The sequence below is a fragment of the Manis javanica genome, chromosome 3, assembly GCF_040802235.1.
Source record: "Manis javanica isolate MJ-LG chromosome 3, MJ_LKY, whole genome shotgun sequence".
Taxonomy (NCBI): domain Eukaryota; kingdom Metazoa; phylum Chordata; class Mammalia; order Pholidota; family Manidae; genus Manis; species Manis javanica.
In genome coordinates this window covers 51,860,466-51,884,296 of record NC_133158.1, presented here as the reverse complement: position 1 = coordinate 51,884,296, position 23,831 = coordinate 51,860,466, and the positions used below count along the sequence as shown (strand labels likewise).

Here is a 23,831-nt window from a genome sequence, read left to right as displayed (position 1 = left end):
TAAAATGTTGTGTGTGTCGGTGGTATCGTGGCTCTGCTGGAGATGTCCTTGGTTTCTAAAGATGCACACTGAAATGTTTAGGAATGAGATATCATGATGTCTGTGACTTAAAATACTTAAGCAAAAAATACTAATGGTAAATGAAGCAAGTGCAGCAAAGCATTCACAACTGGCGTGTCCAGGTGTTGGGAGTATACACTGCAGAGGGTAATGATACTGTGCCCTTTACTTTTCTGTATTTGCAAAATTTTCCATACAAAAGCTAAGTGAATGGATGCATGTCCCTGACTGTCTACAGAGGGCCTGTGAGGGGCTCCATGCCGCTGTGTTTATGAGCATCCCGGGGATGCCCCAGGCCTCTCCGTGAAGATGGAGAGGTGACCGTCCTCTCTCTCACTGCTCCAGGATTTCCCTGGAGGACCTGAGCCCAAGTGTGGTGCTGCACATGACGGAGAAGCTGGGCTACAAGAACAGCGACGTGATCAACACTGTGCTATCCAACCGTGCCTGCCACACCCTCGCCATCTACTTCCTCTTGAACAAGAAACTTGAGCGCTACCTGTCAGGGGTGAGTGGGGCCCTCGTGGCTGGTTTCTCTGGTCTCTGTGGAGAAACGAGCTCTCCATGCTGAGTGTTGCCCAATTACCAACACTTGATCTAAGCTGTCAATTTAAACTAAAGTGAGACCGAGTTTCCTGAATGTGGGAGAAAATAGTAGCAAAAGCTGCTTCTCAGGTAGCCAATGCTTGTCACCTGAGATGTTTTTCAGATACTCTCCCACGGCATTACCCCTGGTCAGCACGGTGACAGAGTCCCCCCTTCTTTTTCCCTTAGCTTTTCTGTCTGCTGTCTTTTAGCCCCTTAGGTTCCCCATGTTAGAGGCATTGGGGACTTCTCTGGTATAGAAGTTGGGGAGCACTCAGGCATTGATCCCTAAAGCAGGGTATATGAGAAAGCCACTGTTGATATTACTTGTTCAGAAGTAAGAATGGAATTGAGCTTCCCTAGCTTGACCCCGGCCCCTCCTCTTAGCCTGGATGTGGGTGTGTTTGGTGTGTGTCACATGTGAGTCACAGCTGGGAGTCCCTCAGCCTGGGGCGGACCCCACTACCCTTACAGCTTGGTTTCCTCATCCTCTGCCACAAGCAATTCATACGTGAGCCTGGGCAAGGGAATTTATACACTTCCTTATCTAGTCTCGACTAAATCATCTCTGTCCAAATGGACAATGGCTTAGAAATAATTATGTGAAGAAAACAGTATGCATGCTGTATACCACGCCTATTTTTCCTGCTCAGAATGGGGGAGGCTGACAAGATCTAATGAAGTCAGCCAGAGAAATTCAGAATTGCCAAGAAGCCTCTCTAAAGTTTGATTTTGCATTCGCTGTTATGAAGGATGACCTTCACCCTGTGTTGAAGGCCTTGATTTGATTGCATGGGGTCATCACTGATAGGAAGATGCTTCAGAAACAGAACATGAGGACAGACTTCTAGGGTTTTTTCAGTGCTATTAGAAGTCATGTGATAGTCAACCCACTATTTCACAAAATTCCGCTGAACAAGAGGCTTAGAAACCTTTTGTGAGGTTTCTATATTAGAGCTAGAGATGAAAATTCACCTGTAATTGGGGACGCAATGTTCTCCCTGCCATGGCAGAAATGACCGAAATAAGGCCCAGAAGGCAAGGTGGTCAGAATGTGTCTCTTTAGCAAAAAGGATTTGGGAGACATCTAGAAAGCATTGCTGAATGGATGGAGCAGCTTGTCAGGAGGTTTGTTAAACAGTTGGGTGAAAGTACAGATGTTTCTAAGCTGATTCAGCTTAGGGTATTGCTAGATTTTGCTTCAACAGGAAATTAGCCACAGAACTACTTTTTTTGGTGATGCACCAAAGGGAAGATGTACATGAGAAGGCGCCTTCTCAACAGTAAAAGGCTTTAAAAAATAAGACCAGTGTTCATGGGGAAAAAATGTGCTCTGTGTGAGCAGGGATGGGATGACACTTGAGGACAAATACTCAGCTTTGAGGCTAGATTTTAGAGATGGTGTCATGATTGCAGGGAAGCTACTGCAGGAGAGAAGTTGAGGCCAGAAAGACAGGCCCTTTGACACATACTATAGTATTTATATCATTTTATTATGTGAGAAGGAATGATTAAGAAAATATTTTTTACCACACAGAGATTCTCTGTTCTCCCATGATGACTGAACTTAGGACATTGTACTTGAAGGTGTTTCTCATTTTTCTTATAAGACCGTATGTCCCACATCACTTTCTTACCTTTTCCTTTTAAACTCCTAGTGTGCGATGTAGTAGTACAATGGTACATGCTTATAATTTATAAATAAAGATGCATATATTGTAGATACAACTTTTTCACTTGTCACTCAAGGTCACACCATTTGGGGACCACCATGGTAGAGGAACAATAGTTATGAATATAAATGGCTGTCAGGTAGAAGGAAGAAAAGAGGATCAACACACTGATTTCTTTTTCAAATTTTGAATGTTGTTCAAAAGTTAGTTTTGAAAAAGTGTCCCCACGAAACTAACTGTGAAGTTCATGATTTCACATATTTAAAGGATGACATTGCTGTTCCCCTGAGTTAAGTTTTCAGATTCAAACATTCTTCCTGTGGCAGAACTGGTTATTGGTCTTAATGCTGACCAATAAGATGGAGGGACTTTAGTTTTTTAAATGCTTTTTGCCCTGTGTCTACCTCTACATCCATGGATACAAACTTTGGTTACACCCTTACTTTTCTGGAAGCTCAGGCTGTGTCTTGATTTGTCTGGGTACCTTGTTATCTGCTGTGCTTCTGCCCCTCTTCTTTGCCCAGCATCAGGGCTGCAAATGTTGACATGTGCTAAAGCTGAGCAGGGCTTTGTCCACTGAGACTGTTCCCTGGAAACTCAGTGAATGTAGTTCTAACTGGAGAAGGTTTTTATTTTGTCATGTTTAACACTTAACCTTTAAGTCACAGGATGTACCTGGTCTGAGAACCAGGGTCTAGGCCAATGGCTGCTTTTAACTAGAGTGAATTAATCCCCACAGACATACAGCTGGTCTGCACAGTAATTTCCATGCATGGCAAATTTAATTGCACTATATACACTCTCCCAGTTATTAATCTCATCAACCAATTACCAACAAACCATCTATCATTTTGAAATGGAAACTGTAGAACTAAAAAAAGTAAGATTGCATACTTAATTGTTGGTCATTTCTCCCCTTCTCTCTTGGTTCTGATTTCTTCCTTCTAATACCAAAAAGCATGGATTTTACACTGGAGAGCCTGGAAGGGGTTCTGTGAATATTTTGGTTGATCAACTAATTAATCATTTAGTTCTGCCTGTCACCAGGCGGGATTGTACCTCAGTCAGACACCAGAGTCATCTGAGGTGCAGTTGTCTGTCATCTTCTTTAAGCTCTATTATGAATTGTTGTGACTTTTATTGGGGGAGGGTCATTTTTTTTATTTTTAAGTTCCCTTGATAATTCCACTGAGCAGACAAGGTTGGAAACCACGGTCAGGTCTTCAAAAGGTGGAAATGAGATGCTCAGAAATACAAGTGAGTGTAACTCAAAGTGTCAGACAACAGAGGAGGAGTGGGAGAAAGGTTTTATTTTTAAATCAGCAAATAAGCAGGACTGGTATCCTATTTAGTAGTTGAGTAGAATAAGTTATTGTTCACTTGTGCACTTGGTTTCTGCTTTCCCATCTTAGAGTAGGCTTCACTGCACAGATTTATCAACTGAGGCCAGTAAGGAGCAGAGACGTTGCCCAGAGTCGCCTGGGCAGAGCCAGTACCAGAAGTAGGTCACCTGACTCTGGGTCCAGGGCGTCCTGCCTGCAGGCCGGCCTCGGATGAGGCTTTGCCTTGTGATTAACCGGCTTGACAACCACTGTCGGCGCTCTGTCAGCCGAGCACTGGCTTTAAAAGTTAATGGCTGCTTAATGGACATCTCTGCTTCCTGTGAGTTAAGCCATGCTTGTTTTCTGTCCTCCCCTGGTAGAAATCTGACATCCAGGACAGCATGTACTACAAGACCCAGCTGTACCAGATCGAAAAGGGCAGGCCCACCAAGGAGCCCTATGAGGTGAGTGATTCCCCAAAGCAGAACTCAGGACCACTTAGGGAGAATGGATTTCCATCTAGGGAGGAGAGTGGAAAGGAAACCAGTTATTGTGGGGCACAGAAGTAGGAGAAGGCAAAGGCCTACTCACTTAACTGAGCCTCTGAGAGATGGTTTGCCGTGGAGACACCACCACTCAGCGCGCTGTGGCTGCGCGTTAGAATCACTGGGAAGCCTTTAGACGTCTGCGGGCTCAAGCTGCCCCTCAGACGGATCCCATCACATCTCAGGGTATGGAATCAGGGGTCAGTCTTTCTTTTTTAAAGTTCCCTGGACAATTCCGTTGGGGAGACAAGGTTGGAAACCACTGTCAGGTCTCTAAAAGGTGAAAATGATATGCTCAAAATATGTAAGTGAACATAACTCAAAGCATCAGAAGACAGAGGAGGAATGGGAAAAAGTTGTGGAGGAAAGCAAGCTTTTCCAGGCAACTCTCCCTGGTAACCTGATGCCCCCATGCACATGCCTTGAGGAAATACCAAGATTCTTTCATTTCAGAGTAAATGCTAGTGTCATTTGGCATATTGCCCCAAATTCACACCCCAAGTTAGTCTCGTAAAGAGCTTATGCCTGGGAACTCCAGATTCTTCCGTCCCTGGACTTCCTACTTGCTGTTTCATCGAGTGGGGCTCCTCTGCATCTCAGTGATTTTCCCCGAGACCTATGTCCATTTCCCTCGGGAGCCACATGCATGTGCCCCATGTCCCCTGCCACTGGAGCCTCTCCCAGGACACCCAAGGATCCTCCCTCCACTCCCCGTGTGTGAGGCCAGTGGGCTGCTGTGCCCTCCTCCCTTTTCCTACTTAGGCTTCCTTCTGATTCCATAAGCCCCGAATGTCACCAGGAAAGAAGTTCTTGGGGCTTTTTCTTGAGTGTGAGTCTGTAGGGAGGCCTGGGCAATAACAGCTGCTATTTGCAGTCAAACAGCATCATGTCACTTCCCTGCTCGAAATCTTGGAAGGCTTCCCTAACCTGGAAGGCAAACTCTGACATGGCCACCATGTCATGAACTGGACCGGCTCCTGCTCACTTCTCCAGCCTTGTTCCCCAGACCCGCACACACAGCTCTGCTTCTTGCTTTGTATTCAGATCTACGGGCCTCTCAGACTTCTATGTTCTCTTGGCTGCCAGGGCTGTGCACACCCTGTTCCCTCTTCCAGAGTGTTCTCCCCATCCTTCTTTGCTGAGTTAATTTCCACATCCCATGGCAGGGTCAGTTTCTCGTGGTCCTCTGCCATTATCTGGCCTCTGCCCCTGGGTCACATCCCTCCAGTACAGGCTGTCACACCACATTCTGCATCCTGGGGTTCACTGTACCCCTTTTGCAGTGTTTTGTTTGTTCAGGGATTGTTTTCTCAATGTCTCTCTCCCCCGCTGGACTGTGAATTCCAAAGACCAGGGAATGTGTCCCTTTTGCGCCTCCCAGTAACCCTAGAGCCTACAGGATGCTTGGCATGAAGTAGGTGCTCAATAGATATTTGCTAAATGAACAAGGGAAGAATCAAGTGGATCCTGGCCTGAGTCTCAGAAAATGGATAGAACTGGGATAGCAACTGGGGAAAAGAGGGCCATTCCAGGTGGTACTGAAGGTGGTCACCTTGGCTGGGGTCCAGGGGTACAGACTCACTGTGAGGCCCCCTGCCTCTTGGTTTGCATTTGGTTCTTAGGACCTCAAGTAATCATGCAAACTGAGGCACACTTAGTACCCCCATGTGTGTGCCCTCCATGGCCTCTAAGCCACGTTGCTGATGCCTAACTCCTTGGATACCCTCATACCTGTGCCCCTGCGACTGTGTGTTTGAAAGTTTCAGAACTGTGGTGGGAAAGGGCCCTCTTTTTTCATCCAGATTATTTTTCTTAGATAATTATTTCTTTTGGCCTAAAAACACATGGTGAGCGTTTTAAACATTTGTTGAAATATTTAACAGTTAGGGTTTAAATGGGAACACTCATGGGAAAATAGCATTTCAATTTCCTATGATCCATTTGTTTTCTCCAAACTGAAATGATACATCTGCTGATTCAGTTACAGGCTATTACTGAAGTATCTGACTTGTCCCTGTTGGAACCTAGGAAGTAGAATGGGGCCAGTTAGAAAAAGTGTTAAGAAAGTCTGAAAGAACCCAGGTTTTCTAGGTACATCCACTCTGTGGTTTCACTCTGGCTGCCGTCAGGTGGTGCAGGAAGGGAAACTGCCCAGGTGGGAGAGGCAGGGGTGGAGGGGAGTGCTAACTGTGCATAGCCGGCAGGGCGTGGCCCAGGGCCGTGCCCCTGCACTCACAGAAAGCAGACCTCCTGTTCTTAGTTCCAGTTCTTTCTCTCCTAGGAGACAGAGGAGCTGAATTAAGTTGAAAAAAACTTCCCTCTGGGGGTTGCAGTGCTATGATTTTACACCTTTACCGCATTTTCTATCACTTCTTCCTGAACAAGGCAGGGAATGTGTCTGTAGAAGTGGGACAGCTTCTCATCTAAAACACCTCAGGCATGTGCCCCTGGGACATCTCTTCCAAAAAAAGAAGCCCTTGAGGACTGAGGGCTCAAGGCAAGGCAGTTATCATTTTTAAACTGTCTTCTTATAGCCATAGGAGCCATGGCTCCTATGTTCAAAGTTTTTAAAAATAATGTTAATTTGTAGGAGAATGTAAAATGAAACTAATTTGGAAGAAAAGTCATGCGGTCGGTTTGCTAGGGCTGATGTAACAAAGCATCACAAACCTGGGGGCTGAGAAGTGTATTTGTCTCATGGCTCTGGAGGCTGGAAATCTGAGTGGAAGGTGTGAGCAGGGCTGGGTCCCCCTAGGCTATGAGAGGGAACCTGCTCCAGGCCTCTCCCCAGCTGTTGCTGGTTGCTGGCAATGTTTGGCGTTCTTTGGCTCAGAGAAGCAGTACCCCGATCTCTGCCTGCATCTTCACATGGCCTTCCCCCTAACACCAGTCACTTTGCGCTAGAGTCCGCCCCAATGGCCCCATCTTAACCCAGTGACCTCTATAGAGGTCACCAACAGGCCACTTCTCTGAGGTATGGGAGAGTAGGCTTTCACACTCCCCTGACCTCAAGGCTTCAAGGAGGGCAGGAGGGGCCTTTCTGGCCTTGTCTTTAAATTAGGTCACATTCTGAGTTTCTGGGGGTTAGGACTCCACAGTGGGAATTTTGAGGGAATAGAGTTCAACCTGCAATAAGGACTATAAATTTAAAGGTAAAATAGTAGAATGTTTACTTTCTATCTCATTTCAAAATCTATATAACTTTTAAAAATGAAGTTTGGAATCAGGTGAAAGAATCTGTGCTGTTAGAGATCAGAATGGAAGTTACCTTTGGGGACTGGGAGGTAACACTGGTGGGGGTGGGAGGGACTTTCATGCCCGCTGGGTTCTGTTTCACAATCTGGGTGCTGTTTCCATGTGTGTTTTTGCTGTTGGAGAAGATAAACTGAACTGCTCACTCATCAGTGGAGCACTTCTCCTTACATGTCTTAGACTTCTTAATAAAAAGCTTACCTAGAATGTCTATTTAGTGCATGAATAAGGACATCTGCTGTCTGCTTCCATGACAGTGTAGTAGTTTGGTTTCTTGTCTATAAACATTGAAATGAATAATTCTCAGAGCTGCAAGTGGTAGGAGAGAGAGTTTAGGGAATCAACAGCAGGTGCAGTTTCTTGAGTTGTTGAAAAATGCTGCTTTTCACAGGCCTCCCTGGACACTTGGACGAGAGACCTTGAATTCCATGTTGTGCAGGTAAGAACTCGGGGGGTTACGATGGATTAGTCAGAGCTCTCAGAGAAACAGAACCAAAGGGGGGTGGTGTGTGTGAGTCTCATGCTTGGACATCCAGGGAAGAGCTGACAGGCGGCCTACAGGCAGAATTTCTTCTTCCTCAGGACACCAATCTTTGCTCTTAAAGCTTTCAACTGATTGCACATTGTGGAGGGTAGTCTGCTTTACACAGAGCCTACTGACTTAAATTTTAATCCCATCTCAAAAATACCTTCACAGCAATATCTAGACTGGGGCTTGACCAAACACTGGGTACCATGGCCTAGCCAAATTGACACATGAAGTTAACTTTCACATACGGCCTTAAAGGTTGGTGGATATCTGCCCAGGGCTCTGGACTCTGCACACCCCTGTCCTTGTCCTGAGTTAAAACATGCAGATTCCTGTTGTGGGTGGGTTTATTGGAATTCCCTCAGATCAGATCAGTGCTTTCCATGTTTAGCTGACTTTTTTTTATTGTCCTGCTGTAACTACGTGCTTGGCTCTGCATGTGACTTGCTGCAGGTCACCCTGCCACACCCTAATGAGCAAGCCCAGGAAAGAAGGGAGTGAGGTGTGGCTCTTTGGAAGGCAGGAGCCTGGAGTCACAGCAAACAGTGTTGCAGGTCTCCTGTCAAGGACCAGCTTCCTTCTCCCGCTGGCTGTGGGACCTGCAGACATCTCCCTCCAGAAGCCCAGTGGGTCACCACTCACTGGCTTCTTCCTCTCCTACATCAAAGAGTCCACAGTTTTTAAAGGGTACATACTCCTTTACAGGCCACATTTTCAAAGTGTCCAGTTTGGTGATTGTCCATGCACATGTGCAGTGGGTAGGAAATGGTTTAAAGAAAATAGGGAGTTGTTCTGTGTAGGGCTTGCTTCTGAGGCCTTCTGTGGGCCCCTGTCTGGTCTGCCTTGAGAGTCTGGAACTGGCCTGAGAATGCAAAGAGGACCTGCGGACACAGCTTCAGTTCTTTCACCACCTTCAGGCACACATGGGTGTGGGGGCATTGCCCCAGTGAATCAGAAGGAAGCCGGGGAGGCCTGGCGGGCAGCAGCTCTGCTGGGAGGGGAGCGTGGGAGTGGGAGCAGGCATGTTGAAAAGGGAGCATAATCAGTCCCTCTGAAGATCTGTTTCTGTTATATAAGGCAATTTAACATCCTGCTTCCTAGGAAATCTCTTGGAGAAATAGGCTGTGCAAAGGAAAAGGTACAATTGGAGGGCAGGTTGTATTTGGTGACCTGTGTGTGGAAGGCACTGTGATTGGCTGGTTGTGAACAAACATGGTTCCTGTGGGCTGTTGACCCTTCCCTGTGGACCGACCCAGTGGAGAGTGGTCAGGTGGCGAATTCATGGCATCCCCCTAGAACCTGGGCACTATGAAATCACCCATTCTTCTAGGCTGGGGGAAGGCATTCTGCAGGGGGAAGAGGAGGTTGAAGGAAACACCAAGGTGCAGAACCCTGGGACCTAAGCTGAACAGGGTGGCCTTAGCAGGGTTTCCTTGAGTTGCCAGTCCTCGGCCTATTTTCCTTTTCTTCTGCCCCACAGTGGGCTGCTCCTTGCCAAATACCCCTTGGTCAGTTACAGGAGAGATTTTTAGGGTCAGCATTGGTCTCTTTCTGCAGAAAACTCACATACCGTGTATGCCTCTTGACGCTAATGAAGTCTTCTGGGTGGAAACACTGGCCCCAGAAGTTTTACGTCCTGGTCCTTTAGTGTTAGAGAACCTGGAAGAGTGGAGTGGAGAGGAGGTGAGCCTGTGAGGCCGCCTGCAGTGCCAAGCGCAGGCTCACCGAGCAGCCCAGAGGAGGCAGTGGGCTTCGTTCTAAAATCCTGGAAAGGGGGGAACTGCAGTTTCATCTTTTCTTCTAAATACTGTTTGACAGTGTATCGCAAAAGTGCATTTGATTTTTTCTTTCTCTATTTAGGGTGTTAATAGGTAGAATTGGTGGCTTTTCTCATAAGAACAGAGATAGAGAGAAAGGGGCAAAAGGAGGAGATTCTGCCAGACTTTTCAGGACAGGCCTGGCATGGTCCCCTTTGAGGCTTGGGATAGAGAGTGTGTGGAAGCTGGCTCTCCTTTGCCTTAGAGAGTGGGGTCCCGGGGAGGTTTCACAGAAGCAGGGAGAGGTGGTGCCCTATGATTGGCCTTGACCAAGCCCCTTTTCCTGCCTCTTAGCATCCATACAATGACCTGGAGCGCATGGCCTCCTCTGTGGCTTCCCAGATACCGACCTGGAGCCCCACAGCTGCAGCCTGCTCCCTGCCCCTGGCCACTGCTGTGTCGACCTTTCTCTCTGCTGCTGGGTTCGCCTGGCCCTGTGCCAGGCTTCCAGAGGGTGGCCAGGAGGCAAGGGTTAAGAACATCAGCTCCTGGGTGAATTATTTAACCTCTCTGGGCATTCCCTCCTCCGTAAGAGGGGATAGCAGGATTTGCCCCACTGTGGGTCATGCCCTTGGTGCAGTGTCTGGCTCCCAGTGTCCTCAGGAAAGGCTGGTGGCAGCTGTTCAGCTGTTGGGGAAGGACTTTGCAGAAACTTGGCCTCCACTTTTTCCTGCCTCACCTCCACCGGGGACGAGCCACCTCAGCCAGGGTACAGACCACAGGGAGCTGTTACCCTCACAGTGACACTCAAGGCCTGGCTGGGCATGACCACATCCCATTTCCTCCCGCTCAGAACCAGGACATAATGAACTCCAACTCGGAAAGGCTTTGAAATCCTCCTTAGAAAGGGCTGGACCGGCACAATGAGATGTTTCCCTGAGAAGCCTCTCAACATCAGTGAAAAATGGATGAGCTCTCTCGAGTTGGAAATGCTCTTAAAGTTTAAGGCAAAAATGCAAAAATCTGTTTTTTTTCTCCCTCATTTGAGGTGAGGCCAGGGATTCAGTTGCCTGTTGAACAAGAAACATCAAACACAGTGTTTAGGGCCAGAAAAAGAACTTTTACTCTTCCCAGAAGCTTGAACTCAATTTAAATCTGTTAATTTTCCACTGGCTTTTTGTTTTTCTTTTTTAGCATTTCAGTAACTGTTTGTTAAACTGTCTTTACATGTCTGGCTTTATGCCAGAGGCTGTGGGGTTGAAGATATATAAAAGAGCCAAATTCATTCCCGCCAGAGGAATCATAATCGAGTTCAATAAGGCAAGGCTTACAGCAAGCATGGCTGAATAGCGCCAGTCTTAAGTACACAAGCAAGGGTTCATGTGACCAGAGGGTGGAAAAGGGTCAGAAACTCACCAGGGTGCTCAGGGCTCCGTGAGTTTGTTGTCTACCTCCTCGGCTTGACTGAAAATGCGAAAACTGAAGTGAAGATGGAGTGGTTACAGTGTTCTTTGTAAAATTGCCTCTACCAAACCAAACCCTGGGCAGCATCTTAGGGCCCAACTTTAACTAAGATGGCAGATTTCCAGAAGTCCTCCTCTGCTTGTTCATGCAGCCTGTTCTAGAATGATTGACCTCCTAGGGATGACCTTGCTCTTGCTGGAAACCTGAAGCGGCGTGGCTCAGGTTGCTGGGGACGCCCTGAGCCCGCTCGCAGCCCAGGGACAGGGAGGCAGGTGCCCTGGAGCATCTGCTGGGCCTCGGTTCCTCTCTTGTTCAGCGCTGAGAGCAGAGTTTTGAGAAGCTGGGCTTTCTCACATCTACTTCACTAACTATCGTGTGCATCTGAGTACATACGTTTGCTTCTGATTTAAAGGATGAAAAGCCCAAAGAACAAGAGAGAAGAGGGGATTTTCTTCATCGGCCATTTTCCAAGAAGTTCGACAAGAACCCGCCCTCACACAAACAGCCCTCGGCCTCGCTCGCCTCGCAGATTCAGAGCGCCAAAGCCCTGCTCAAGGACCGCAAGGCCCCCAGGTCCGGCTTCCCCGACAAAGGTGGGTCAGCACGGGGTCCCCTCCAGGCTGCTCGTGTCAAGCTGTGTGGTCGCTGGGACCCTGAGAGGCACTGGGGTGTGACTGACGGAGGCTGGGCTCTGCTGTGGGGCTCCGTGGCCTGTTGTGGCCCAGGCTCCTTACCCTCCGAGGATACTGACTGGTTCCCTCACTTGGGAAGGGAAGCCTGTCTGTCAGAGCTATTTGGTGGATTAAAGGAGGGAGACACATTGGCTGGGTCAGTGTCCAGTGCATCAGGAACTGACAACCGAGTATCCCTCCCCTGGGACGAACACTGAGGGATGCGGGAAGGAAGCACCGTCTAGGCTTATGCCATGAGGAATAGGAGAGGGGGCCCAGGGAGCCAGGGGTGTCCTGCAGCTGAACCGTGGGGTAGAGGAGAGGTTCTTATTTCTGCAGGGGGATGGGAGAGATTGTGGAGTTCAGTCTTCAGTCTCTCTGTTTTAAATAGGAAAAGGGCTTACACTAGGGGAGACCTGGTTCTCGCCAGGAGAACAGCCCCACTGCAGCGACTCTGCTGGTCCTCCTTAGTAGGTGGAGCCTCCTTTCTGGCTTTGTAATCAGCAGCAAATTGGGGCCCTTAACAGTGGCACCCTCTGGCTATCACCAAGGGAGTCTGGGCTGGCACTGTACATTTTTGGGTAACTGCCACCCCAGAGGTGGAGTTAGTTCCTTGGTACTTTCCTGGGCCAGCTGTCACTTGTTCCTTTGCATTTTTCCTTCATCCTGGGATTTGAAAGCATACTTTCTTAGAAGCTCCTGGAGCTTAGATAATGGCTAACATATGCCTTTCACTATGTGGCAGGCACTGTTTCAAGCTCTTCTCCACCCCATGAGTTTATTTCACCCCCATTTTCAGAGAGGAGGAAATAGGCACAGAGTTGTCCAAAGTCAGAGAGCTTGGTAAGTGGTAGAATCCAGATTTCCAACCAGGCAGCCTGGCTCTGTCCTGACCAGTGTAGCTGCTGCCTTCCAGATGGTGGGATGGAGAGGAGCTGGTATGTGTGCTCACAAGGTTAGGCTGGCGACCAGTACAGTGTCCAGGTCAGGGGCCTGGGGGCTGATGGGAGATGGAGATTGGCAGGCGCATGTGGGAGGTATCCTTTCAGGATGCACACCTCTGAGGAAGTGGAGGGCGCAGGACCGGGCAGGGAAGAGGTTTCGGTACAGGTTGGGAGCAGGCAGCCAACCCCTGGAAGGGAGGGGATACATACATGCCAGCTGGAACCCTGGAGACATTAGCTGTTAATGGAATTTTACTTTTTTCTGCTGGTGAATCTCAGGCACTGTGCTGGCCTAGGGAAGAGATTTATTTCGGCATCTGTGTATTTATTTATATAAGGGGAAGAGGATTCCCAGCACCTTCGGCTGCTCCCAAAATCACTGTGGTGGACAACAGCTTGTTCCTGCAGCTGGGCCCCCATGGGGGCCTGTAAAATGTGATGGCATAAAAAGGAAGCTAAGACAGAGCTTGTTCCCAAGGAATTCAGCTTGATTTCCCTCAGCTCCAAATTTGTGGGGGTATCCCTTTATTTTCTGGCACAGACTGCAAACCTGGATTCCAGTCTGTGCCAACTTGGGATGGAAACCGTGGGGACTGGCTTGTTGCCTTAAGTATATAGACGAAGAGAGTTTCACTGCTGTTCAGAATTGGAAGAGGCTCTGGTGAGACCAAGGTCATGAGGGAGCCTTTTTGGGAGCCAGCCACAAGAGGACAGGTGCTGTGGATGCCTGTGACATGAGGCACCTAGTGTGGTCAACTCCAGAGACAGAAGGGAGAAGGGCAGTGGCCAGGGGCAGAGGGAGGGGGGCTGGGGATTAGTGTTTAGTGGGCACAGAGTTTTAGATTTGCTAGATAAAGAGGTCTGATTCCCAACAGAGTGAATATACTTAACACTTCTGAACTGCACACTTAAAAGTGGTTCTAGACAGTACATTTACGTTATGTATTTTTTAAGATTAAAAGAAAGTCATGAGGGATACACGCCTCCGATGTGGGTGATCTGAGGGCCAAATCTGCAGGTCTCAGGAAGCTGGGCAGTGGCCTCTGGCAGTTTTGTGTTGTTCTGTTAAGCCACGTACCTTTTTCATCCAAAGGCTCTCGGCTCTTGGAGCAACCAAAAGAAGGGCAGGTGTTCAGTGGTACCACGAGGTAATGGGGACCCAGGAGACTTCCTGTCCCAACCTTCTCTCCCCTCCACTCCAGGGAGACTCTCTGGTCCTCTGCGGGGATAGTCAGGTGCTGAAGCCATTTGCTTCCAGTTCCTCCGAGCTCCCTGGGCACGGCGCCGTCTCAGCTGAGCTGGAGGGAGGAGCAGGCAGGAGAAGGGCACACTGTCCATGGGGCTATCCTTATGACTTCCTTTGCTTTCCTGGGTGCAGATTCCTTTGGCTGCCGCAATATTTTCCGCAAAACCTCAGACACCAATTGTGTGGCCTCTTCTTCCATGGAGTTCATACCCATCCCACCGCCCAGGACCCCCAGGATTGTCAAGAGACTGGAGCCCCCTCAGCAGGGGCCTGGGAGCACCGGCATCCCCGCCAGGGAAGACCCCCTGCTACTGGACATGGCACGCTCCTTCGAGTCTGTGGACCGTGAGGACCACACAGACCTGCTCTCCCCGACCCATCATTGCAGGATTCTAAACTCACCCGGGGGCTTGGCTCGTGGAAGTCTGGGTGAGCGGGCACTCTCCCCAGTCCTGCTGGCTGGAGGCCTATCACCTCTCCAAACTCCTTTGCATCCCACTCTGGTGTCTTTTGCTCATGAAGACAAGAACAGCCCCCCAAAAGAGGAGGGTGTGTGCTCCCCACCTGCGGTTCCCAGTATCAGCACCACACAGCCCCTGGGGAGCCCAAATTGTGTGAAAAGCCGAGGCAGATTCCCCATGATGGGCATCGGACAGATGTTGAGGAAGCGGCACCAGAGCCTGCAGCCCTCCGTGGACAGGCCCCTGGAGGCCAGCATGCCTCCGCTGCAGCCCATGGCCCCTGTGAGCCTCCCCTTTGACATGGCAGATGGGGTCAAGGGCCAATGCTAACCTGGGCCCCTGGCGGGATTCTGGGTGTTTCTAAGGAAAGCAACCAAACAGAGCTCCACACATCCATGAGGGTGTGAGGATTCAAAGGCCTGCAGCCTACAGTGTGGAGTGTCCTTCCTGGCCTCATCTCCTCCTGCCATGCAGTGTCCCAGCTGAATCCATGGACCCAAGTCTGTGCAGCCCAGTCTGTCGTAGGGACCTCTGGAGATGCAGAAATTTCAGTCATTCATGTCCTCTTCCTGCCACCCACTCACTGGTTCTCCGCTCACGTCCCTCTGCTGGGCTTGGGATTGAAAACTACATATCCACCTCTGGGCTACTCAGATTACAGACTGTTTCCAGATCTTTCTTCACTTCAGGCTTTATATGTGCTTCTCATGGAATTGTTCTCTTTTTAGCAGTTGGCGACAGTCATGGGGACTGACGGTGGCGTCATAGAGTGGCTCCTGCAGGCCCTGCTCTCCTTCTTTCCTGTAGATGAATCCCTACAGGCTGGTGAGAGCTGGTGACCCACTGCACTAGACCCCAGGAACCTCAGAGGAAGCTAGGCAGAAGACTTTACCACCAGCACCACCCCTCTGAGCAGACAGGGGTGGCTGGACAAAGACTGCTCCAAATGGTGGGGACCCAGATGAAAGGAAAGATCACAGGGGACACTCATTTGCCAAGCAAGGTTTTGACAGATTTCTTTCTTTTTTGGTTGATACCTACTAATGGTGGAATTATCTTCTCCAAAGATGATTTTCCTTTGTCTGATGCTTTTCGATTGAAGTAACAATTTTTTAAAACCTGGTAGGAGAGACAAGAAGTGATTCCATCAAACTTGTGTTTTCATGAGCGACTGAGCATGGAATACATGACAGCTCACCAACTAATGTTTTTAGTAGCTTGTGGCCCACGATAGCCTGTAGGAGGGGCATGATGATAGACACCCTGTGTTCTTTCCATCCTATCAACATAGCCCCATCCTTCCAGAAGGCGTTGAGCAGAGTTACAACTGGTTATTTAGAAAAAAAGCAAATGTTTGGGTTGAATTTTGATGCATCTGGAAGTTTGCTGTGAGCTGTGAGCAGGCTTGCCTGATGGTGATCATGTTAAAAATACAGTACCATGTCTTCTTTGAGCAAAGCAGTGTTCCTCAAACAGGCTTTGAGCCTATGTTCTGTTTTCACACCTTTTGCCAAGGATCGAACCAAAGATGCGTCTCCGGTTGTGTCCCTGTGTACACGTTTTGTGGACCTCAGTGTTGTCTGACTGTGTCTAGCTGGAGCCTGCAGGGTGGCTGTCTCCACATGGGCCCTGGCACTTAGTGGGGACTGCTCAGTCATGAGCAGGATTAGAAAGAGAAGAATACTTAGCACAGGTTGGATAGTGGTTAGCTCAAAACACAGGTTATACAGCAGCTTGGAGTCTTCAGCTCTTGACAGTGCAGGTGTGACCAGAAACCACCACCGTAGCCACCCCAGGGCTGGTCCTCTCAGTCCACTGATTCTGAAACAGACCATGGCCCATGAGAATTACAAAGCCCACCTTCGTCTCCACTGGCAGACAGCTTGTACCAGTGAGCAGTGGGGTGGTTCTTCATCTTCCTCGTTTACTGGTGGTGACCTCCTCTTCCCTACCAGTCTCTGACCGAGCAAGGAGACAGCCGATCTCGGGCTGATTCCTGAAGCACTGCCACGCTCAGGTGGCCAACCTTGGTAAGGTCCTAGAGCTAATGCTTCCCCCTGGATGGGATCATCCCAGCTCTAGAGCCTCTTAGACGGGACTCAGGCTCTTGGCTGTTGGTGTTACTCTTATGTCTGGCTTCCGACAGGGTTCTGGAGCTTTCCATTTAACATAGAGCTGTTTAAGTACAGAGAAGAAAAGAAGCCTCTGAAAAGGACCCCCTCTGAAAAAGACCCCCTCTCTCCATTTGACATGAAACATTTGGCTTTCGATTGGTGAAGACGGTGGCCCGCTGTAAGCATCCCGCTCCGTAGGCTCGTGTGCCTGTGCCTTGTGAATTTCTAGGCCTTTATGTCTGTCTCTCGTATCCAACTTCACTTGAGAACATGAGTGTTTCTGTAGTGCTGTTAGCTCACTGGGACATGTTTCTCATTCCTCGCATGCTTCAAGAACAGCTGCAGACCGTCGAACAACTAACTGACCACGTTGCCACTGGTAACTTGAACTGTGAACTCAGGTTTATTCCCAACCCAGTGAGAGATGAGGGCAGTGAGGAAGGGGGGTAAACTGTATTTTTTGTATGTGAGCACCTGACAAATCTATGAAATTGAGTGAAAGAATAAGTGTTAAATTCTTTATTATTTTATTATATTTATATGGAAAACTTGACTATCCCTTTGGTAAGTATGAAGCGTGTTGTCTGTTTGAACCCCGAGTGTGTCATCCATCTGTGCCCATGATCTCAGTCAGTCTGTAGTAACTGACGGAAGTTTCTGAGCTATCATCGTCTGAAATCGGGAGGAAAAGTCAACTTTAATTGTATGATTTGGTCATAAGTAAGGACTGTATCTATGTCACCATTATTAAGTATATGTACTTTTATAATGACTGTGAAATACACTTTTCCCTCACTGTGACTGCTTCATTTATTTTGCTGATACATCTTAAAAGTTTTGAGTATGTTACAAAGAGTCATACCATTTTCTGTGTAGGTCTTGGCCCAGCAATGGACAGGATACAAGTGGAAATCGCGTACTGGGGTATTTGAGGGCATTTTCTGCTCCAGGATCCCTGCTTCATGTCACTTGGCAACAAGTGCGTCTGTGGAAGTCGGTCTGACTGACACATGGCACATGGCAGTTCAGGACGTAGCAGCATTTTTCTTTTATGGGGGGATCAGCGTCTCCTATGGAGACTCTGAAAATGGCACATAAAGGATGACATCTGTGAACATTACTCCTAGATTTGTTGTTTTAGGCTTCGGTGGGGGTGGGGGAGGGGAGAGGAGGCGGAATGGGAGGGTCAGGCTGTCGGATTGTCCCAGTTCCGACATCGTAACTATTCACAAAAAGGTTTTCATACATGTCACCTCACTTAAACCCTTGTTTCTCCCTGTACAGTGTGGCTTAGAGACTGGCATGGTAGGTAGTGAGAGGTCCACAGTTTCCACAACATGAAGCTCTCTCCGAAGTTTGCCAGGGGGTGGGTGGCAAGAATGAATATCTAATTTTGATGACGATGTTTTCTTTTCGCAGTCAGAACTTTTTAGAACAGAAAGTGATTTGAGGACTCCCTAGTGTCCCTGAGCGAGCTGGCCCCAGAGCAGGTCTGGGGTGCAGGACCCTAAAACATGGAGAAATCAGAGTGTGTGGCTGCTTTGGACAGAGGGGAGAGTCCACAATAGATCCAGCCATTTCTACAATAGATATCTTTAAGGTCCCCACATGGGCCAGGTCTTTTGCATTTTTAAGTCATTCTCGAAGTTGTGTCACTTCCTGAGACTGAGCATTCTGTGCTTTCCTCTGTGTACTACCGACTCTTGAAGCTGGAGAAAGACTTTCTCACCAGTTCTCCCAAGTAAGCAGCAACCCCTGGGTAGCCTTGTTATTTACTTCAGCTGTGAAAAGGCTGTTGGGTTTTACTAGATTAAACCAATAAAACATTTTCTATATAGCCATGTTGGAAAGTAAAACAAGTTCAGAAAGAATGCAAGCCTGATGTTTTTAGGGGGCTCTGGAAGCCCTTAGTTACTATGTTTGTTTTCTTTGTAGGACCCTGTGTGTGCTACAGGCACTGTAAGAATAATTCAGAGCAGTTCTGGGAGCTGGTTCAACTTAATGTCATCACTTTTCAATGAAAGGAGTATATTTCCTGAGTAGTAAATGAGTGTATTATTTGTGGCAGTTTTTTTGTCAAGGGAGGTTTTCAGACATCTGGTTCCAAAGACAAATGGAGTATACATTTGTGCTTGTTTTCTGTGGACCTGTTTTCAGGACACACAGTTATATCTGAGCTTGGATGTTTGTGGCATCAAGGGATTGGGGGTGAGGGAGCATTTCAGCCCATGAAATGCTCTTTCCGCAGGTGTATCCATGTCTGAGCTGGTGTGCAGATAAGGAGCATTTGGGGGAACCAGCTCTGGGAGTGTAGTGTAGCTTGAATGTAGAGCAAACTCAGAGATCAACTGAGCGATGTAGAACTAACCAAGGCATATTCAGGGAGAACAGTGCCAGGAAGCTGCATTATCTGTGGCTGACTTAAGGGCCTGAGCTATTTACACACATATTCTTTGCTTAGAAGATGGCTCAAAAGCTATTTTGAAGAGAAAGCCTTTGGCTAATTATGCTAAACCCTGAGGAATAACAAAAATTTATTCTTTCTAGGCCTTGTTACCATAACCAGCTGGAATAGGGCAGGATGCAAGCCTGGGTCTGGAGCAAAGCTTCTCATCCAAAGTCAGGCAGTGAATTCATGGCAGGTCTGAGAAGAGAATGCCTCCCACCACCCCACCCTCAGGTTTCATCTCCTCTCTGCCACGTAGGGTGTTAGATGGATTAAGCTTGGCTGTGATGATAAATTAAACCCCAGATCTCTGTGACTTGCCCAATAAAGGTTTATTTCTTACACCATTTTTTGTGCAGTTCAACTGACTCCAGAGCAGCTGTCTTCCACATGGTGACTCTGGGATTCAGGCTTCTGGCTCCATCCACTAAAAACTAAGCTGCTCTGGCTGTTATGGCAAAGAAAGGGTAAGCTGAAGAGTTTTCCACTGGCTCCTGAGTGCTCTTTGAGGCCTGAAACTAGTCCCTATGGTCTTGGCCTATATGAGTAAGAGACTGAGAAATGGGGGAGGGGGGTATGGATATTTGGGTTACAGTTAATGTTTCATGGAGAAGGTACAAAAACTGGGCTGGCCTTTCCCATTGTAACACAATTATGGCTCCTCTTAATATATAAGGATTATTTGCTCTGAGTAAAGGGATAAGCATTGTTAATTTTTAATTTAAGGGTGGGTATTATGAGCTAAATTGTGTCCCTCCACTCCAAATTCATATGTTGAAGCCCTAAAGCCCAGTACTACAGAATGTGACTGTGTTTGGAGATGGGGCCTTTAAAGAGGTAAGTTAAAGTCACCGGCAGGTGAGCCTTAACTCAATCTGATTGATATTCTTTTTTTTTTTTTTTTTCCTTTTTGTAAGGAAAAGTTTATTGAGGAAAATATTCTTTCTTTTCCTCACCCAGAATTGTCTTGACTTTTCAGTGAATTAAACCTTTAATACAAGCTTCAGACTTCCCTACCGATCCATTTCTCATTCTATGAAACCCTGCAGTAAAAAGAGATCACAATACATGAAGTGGACACTGAAATTATCCTTTTACTAATGCCAGAAGCAAAAATCTAAACAATAGCATTTCTCAGGTGAATTTTGAACACCAACATAACCTGTTCCTTTTTTTTTTTTTTTTTTTTTACAAATATCTGTTTGAGTCTTTATTTCCAATCCTTTTGGGTATATATTGCTGGACATTTTAAAGCCGGGACATGCGTACAGATTCTGCTTTTTTTTTTTTTTTTTTTTTTTTTTGAGAGGGCATCTCTCATATTTATTGATCAAATGGTTGTTAACAACAATAAAATTCAGTATAGGGGGGTCAATGCTCAATGTACAATCATTAATCCATCTCAAGCCTAATTCTCGTCAGTCTCCAATCTTCTGAAGCATAACGAACAAGTTCTTACATGGTGAACGAATTCTTACAGAGTGAATAAATTCTTACATGGTGAACTGTACAAGGGCATTCATCACAGAAACTTTCGGTTTTGATCATGCAATATGACCTATAAACCATCAGGTCAAATATGAATATTCATTTGATTTTTGTACTTGATTTATATGTTGATCCCACATTTCTCCTATTATTATTATTATTTTTATTTTTAATAAAATGCTGAAGTGGTAGGTAGATGCAAGATAAAGGTAGAAAACATAGTTTAGTGCTGTAAGAAGGCAAATGTAGATGATCAGATGATCAGGTGTGTGCCTATGGACTAAGTATTAATCCAGGCTAGACAAGGGCAGCAAGACATCCACGGATGCAGAAGATTTCTCTCAAAGCAGGGGGGGTGAGGTTCTGAGCCTCACCTCTGTTGATCCCCAAATTCTCACCTGATGGCCCCCCTGCGACTGTGCCTGTCTTAGGTTGTTCCTCCCTTGAGGAATCTTACCCGTCTCTGGCTAACCAGTCATCTTCCGGGGCCATACAGGGAAATGTAAAGTTGGTAAGTGAGAGAGAAGCCATATTGTTTGCAAAGGTTAGCTTTTTACTTCTTTGCAGATTTATGCCCTGTGGCTTCTATGCCCAGCACTTGTCTCGAGGTATCTTTACCACCTGGAGGAATTATGATACTCGGTAAATTCGATATGAGGCACGAATTCTATTTAAGGTTTGTAATTAGGAAGGAAGAAGAAAAGCTATAGATGTAGCATATGAAGGAAACTTGGGAGGATTGATTATTTCTTTGACATATCTTCTTGTATAGTACCTTAAGTATGTATAGGTTTTAAACTACTAACTAATTTGCACACACATATTAACATAATAGGAATACGGTGACATAAACAAAGCAAATCTATAATTACCAGCCATCTCCAGTGAAGCCAAGAAAACCATTTAGGCACCCTAGGCATTTGTGAAAATTTATCTATGATATGATGGATATTTTCCAACTGTACTTGAACCATCAGACAAATTAAAGCAGCCCATTTCTGGGATCTGTTCACATCCCATATGTTCTTTTAACCATAGAAAGTCTATAGTCATGAGATTTTGGGGTGCTACAACTTGCACTCCTCCCAACTCCTGGTTGAGTTCCAACAGTACAGATCCGGTCAAATTCGTTGTCTCACTGTATACACATGCCAGCCTAGACATCTCCCTCCTCATTCCTATGGCAAGTCCAGGAGACGGTGGGCTGGATGCAGCCACAACCGCAGCATCGTCCGGATCCCTGTGGAGGCTTTTTGATGATCATCCCCCGGCACGAGTCCTCCAGAGAGTGCTGATGCCGGAAGCTCCTCCTCATATCGTATCTTAGTTCATTTTCTGGGTATCCAAGCTAGGCCTTGATCTTCTGCGTAGAAACAAACAGACCCTTTGCCCACACTTTGACATGCCCTCTATACCACTGTGCAGAACTCATTGGAGGTCAGCACACAGTAACTGCTTTTTTTTTTTTTTTTTTTTTAATTAAGAGAAAGGAATATTATCAGAAAAGAGTACCTCCATAGCTGATCATCTGACACCCTTTAAGTGATCAACATTAAGGATATTTAAAGCATGCGTTGGTCTTTGATTTACCAATAGTTTTATCCTGTTAAGGAGTAATCCCCCTTTTCTTTCTTTCTTTCTTTTTTTTTTTTTTAAATTTTTAATCTACACTTACCTGAAGAATACTATGTTTACTATGCTCTCCCCTATATCAGGTCCCCCCTAACAACCACATTACGGTTACTGTCCATCAGCTTAGCAAAATGTGGTAGAGTCACTACTTGTCCTCTCTGTTGTGCAGCCCACCCTCCCCTTTCTCCCTCCCCCCCATGCATGCTAATCTTAATACCCCCCTTCTTCTTCCCCCCCCTTATCCCTCCCTGCCCACCCATCCTCCCCAGTTCCTTTCCCTTTGGTACCTGTTAGTCCATTTTTGGGTTCTGTAATTCTGCTGCTGTTTTGTTCCTTCAGTTTTTCCTTTGTTCCTATACTCCTCAGATGAGTGAAATCATTTGGTATTTCTCTTTCTCCGCCTGGCTTATTTCACTGAGCATAATACTCTCCAGCTCCATCCATGTTGCTGCAAATGGTTGGATTTTTCCACTTCTTATGGCTGAGTAGTATTCCATTGTGTATATGTACCACATCTTCTTTATCCATTCATCTACAGATGGACATTTAGGTTGCTTCCAATTCTTGGCTATTGTAAATAGTGCTGCGATAAACATAGGAGTGCATCTGTCTTTCTCAAACTTGATTGCTGCGTTCTTAGGGTAAATTCCTAGGAGTGGAATTCCTGGGTCAAATGGTAGGTCTGTTTTGAGCATTTTGATGCACCTCCATACTGCTTTCCACAATGGTTGAACTAATTTACATTCCCACCAGCAGTGTAGGAGGGTTCCCTTTTCTCCACAGCCTCGCCAACATTTGTTGTTGTTTGTCTTTTGGATGGCAGCTATCCTTACTGGTGTGAGGTGATACCTCATTGTAGTTTTAATTTGCATTTCTCTGATAATTAGCGATGTGGAGCATCTTTTCATGTGTCTCTTGGCCATCTGTATTTCTTTTTTGGAGAACTGTCTGTTCAGTTCCTCTGCCCATTTTTTAATTGGGTTATTTGTTTTTTGTTTGTTGAGGCGTGTGAGCTCTTTATATATTCTGGACGTCAAGCCTTTATCGTATGTGTCATTTTCAAATATATTCTCCCATACTGTAGGGTTCCTTTTTGTTCTATTGATGGTGTCTTTCGCTGTACAGAAGCTTTTCAGCTTAATGTAGTCCCACTTGCTCATTTTTGCTGTTGTTTTCCTTGCCCGGGGAGATATGTTCAAGAAGAGATCACTCATGTTTATGTCTAAGAGGTTTTTGCCTATGTTTTTTTCCAAGAGTTTAATGGTTTCGTGACTTACATTCAGGTCTTTGATCCATTTTGAGTTTACCTTTGTATATGGGGTTAGACAATGGTCCAGTTTCATTCTCCTACATGTAGCTGTCCAGTTTTGCCAGCACCATCTGTTGAAGAGACTGTCATTTTGCCATTGTATGTCCATGGCTCCTTTATCAAATATTAATTGACCATATATGTTTGGGTTAATTTCTGGAGTCTCTAATCTGTTCCACTGGTCTGTGGCTCTGTTCTTGTGCCAGTACCAAATTGTCTTGATTACTATGGCTTTGTAGTAGAGCTTGAAGTTGGGGAGTGAGATCCCCCCTACTTTATTCTTCTTTTTCAGGATTGCTTTGGCTATTCGGGGTCTTTGGTGTTTCCATATGA

At 46.7% G+C, this 23,831-nt stretch overlaps 1 protein-coding gene across 2 annotated transcripts in view; it reads left to right on the top strand.

Moving 5' to 3' along the window:
* HUNK (hormonally up-regulated Neu-associated kinase) overlaps positions 1-17,424 on the top strand; it is a 105,376-nt gene extending 87,952 nt beyond the window's left edge. For both annotated transcript variants that reach the window (XM_017662664.3, XM_037014810.2), the window contains exons 7-11: positions 406-568; positions 4,021-4,104; positions 7,829-7,876; positions 11,600-11,780; positions 14,181-17,424. In XM_017662664.3, coding sequence (XP_017518153.3) covers positions 406-568; positions 4,021-4,104; positions 7,829-7,876; positions 11,600-11,780; positions 14,181-14,839 — 1,135 coding nt within the window. In that variant the 3' untranslated portion in view covers positions 14,840-17,424. The remainder of the gene's footprint in view (positions 1-405; positions 569-4,020; positions 4,105-7,828; positions 7,877-11,599; positions 11,781-14,180) is intronic.
* The last annotated feature ends 6,407 nt before the right edge of the window (positions 17,425-23,831 follow it).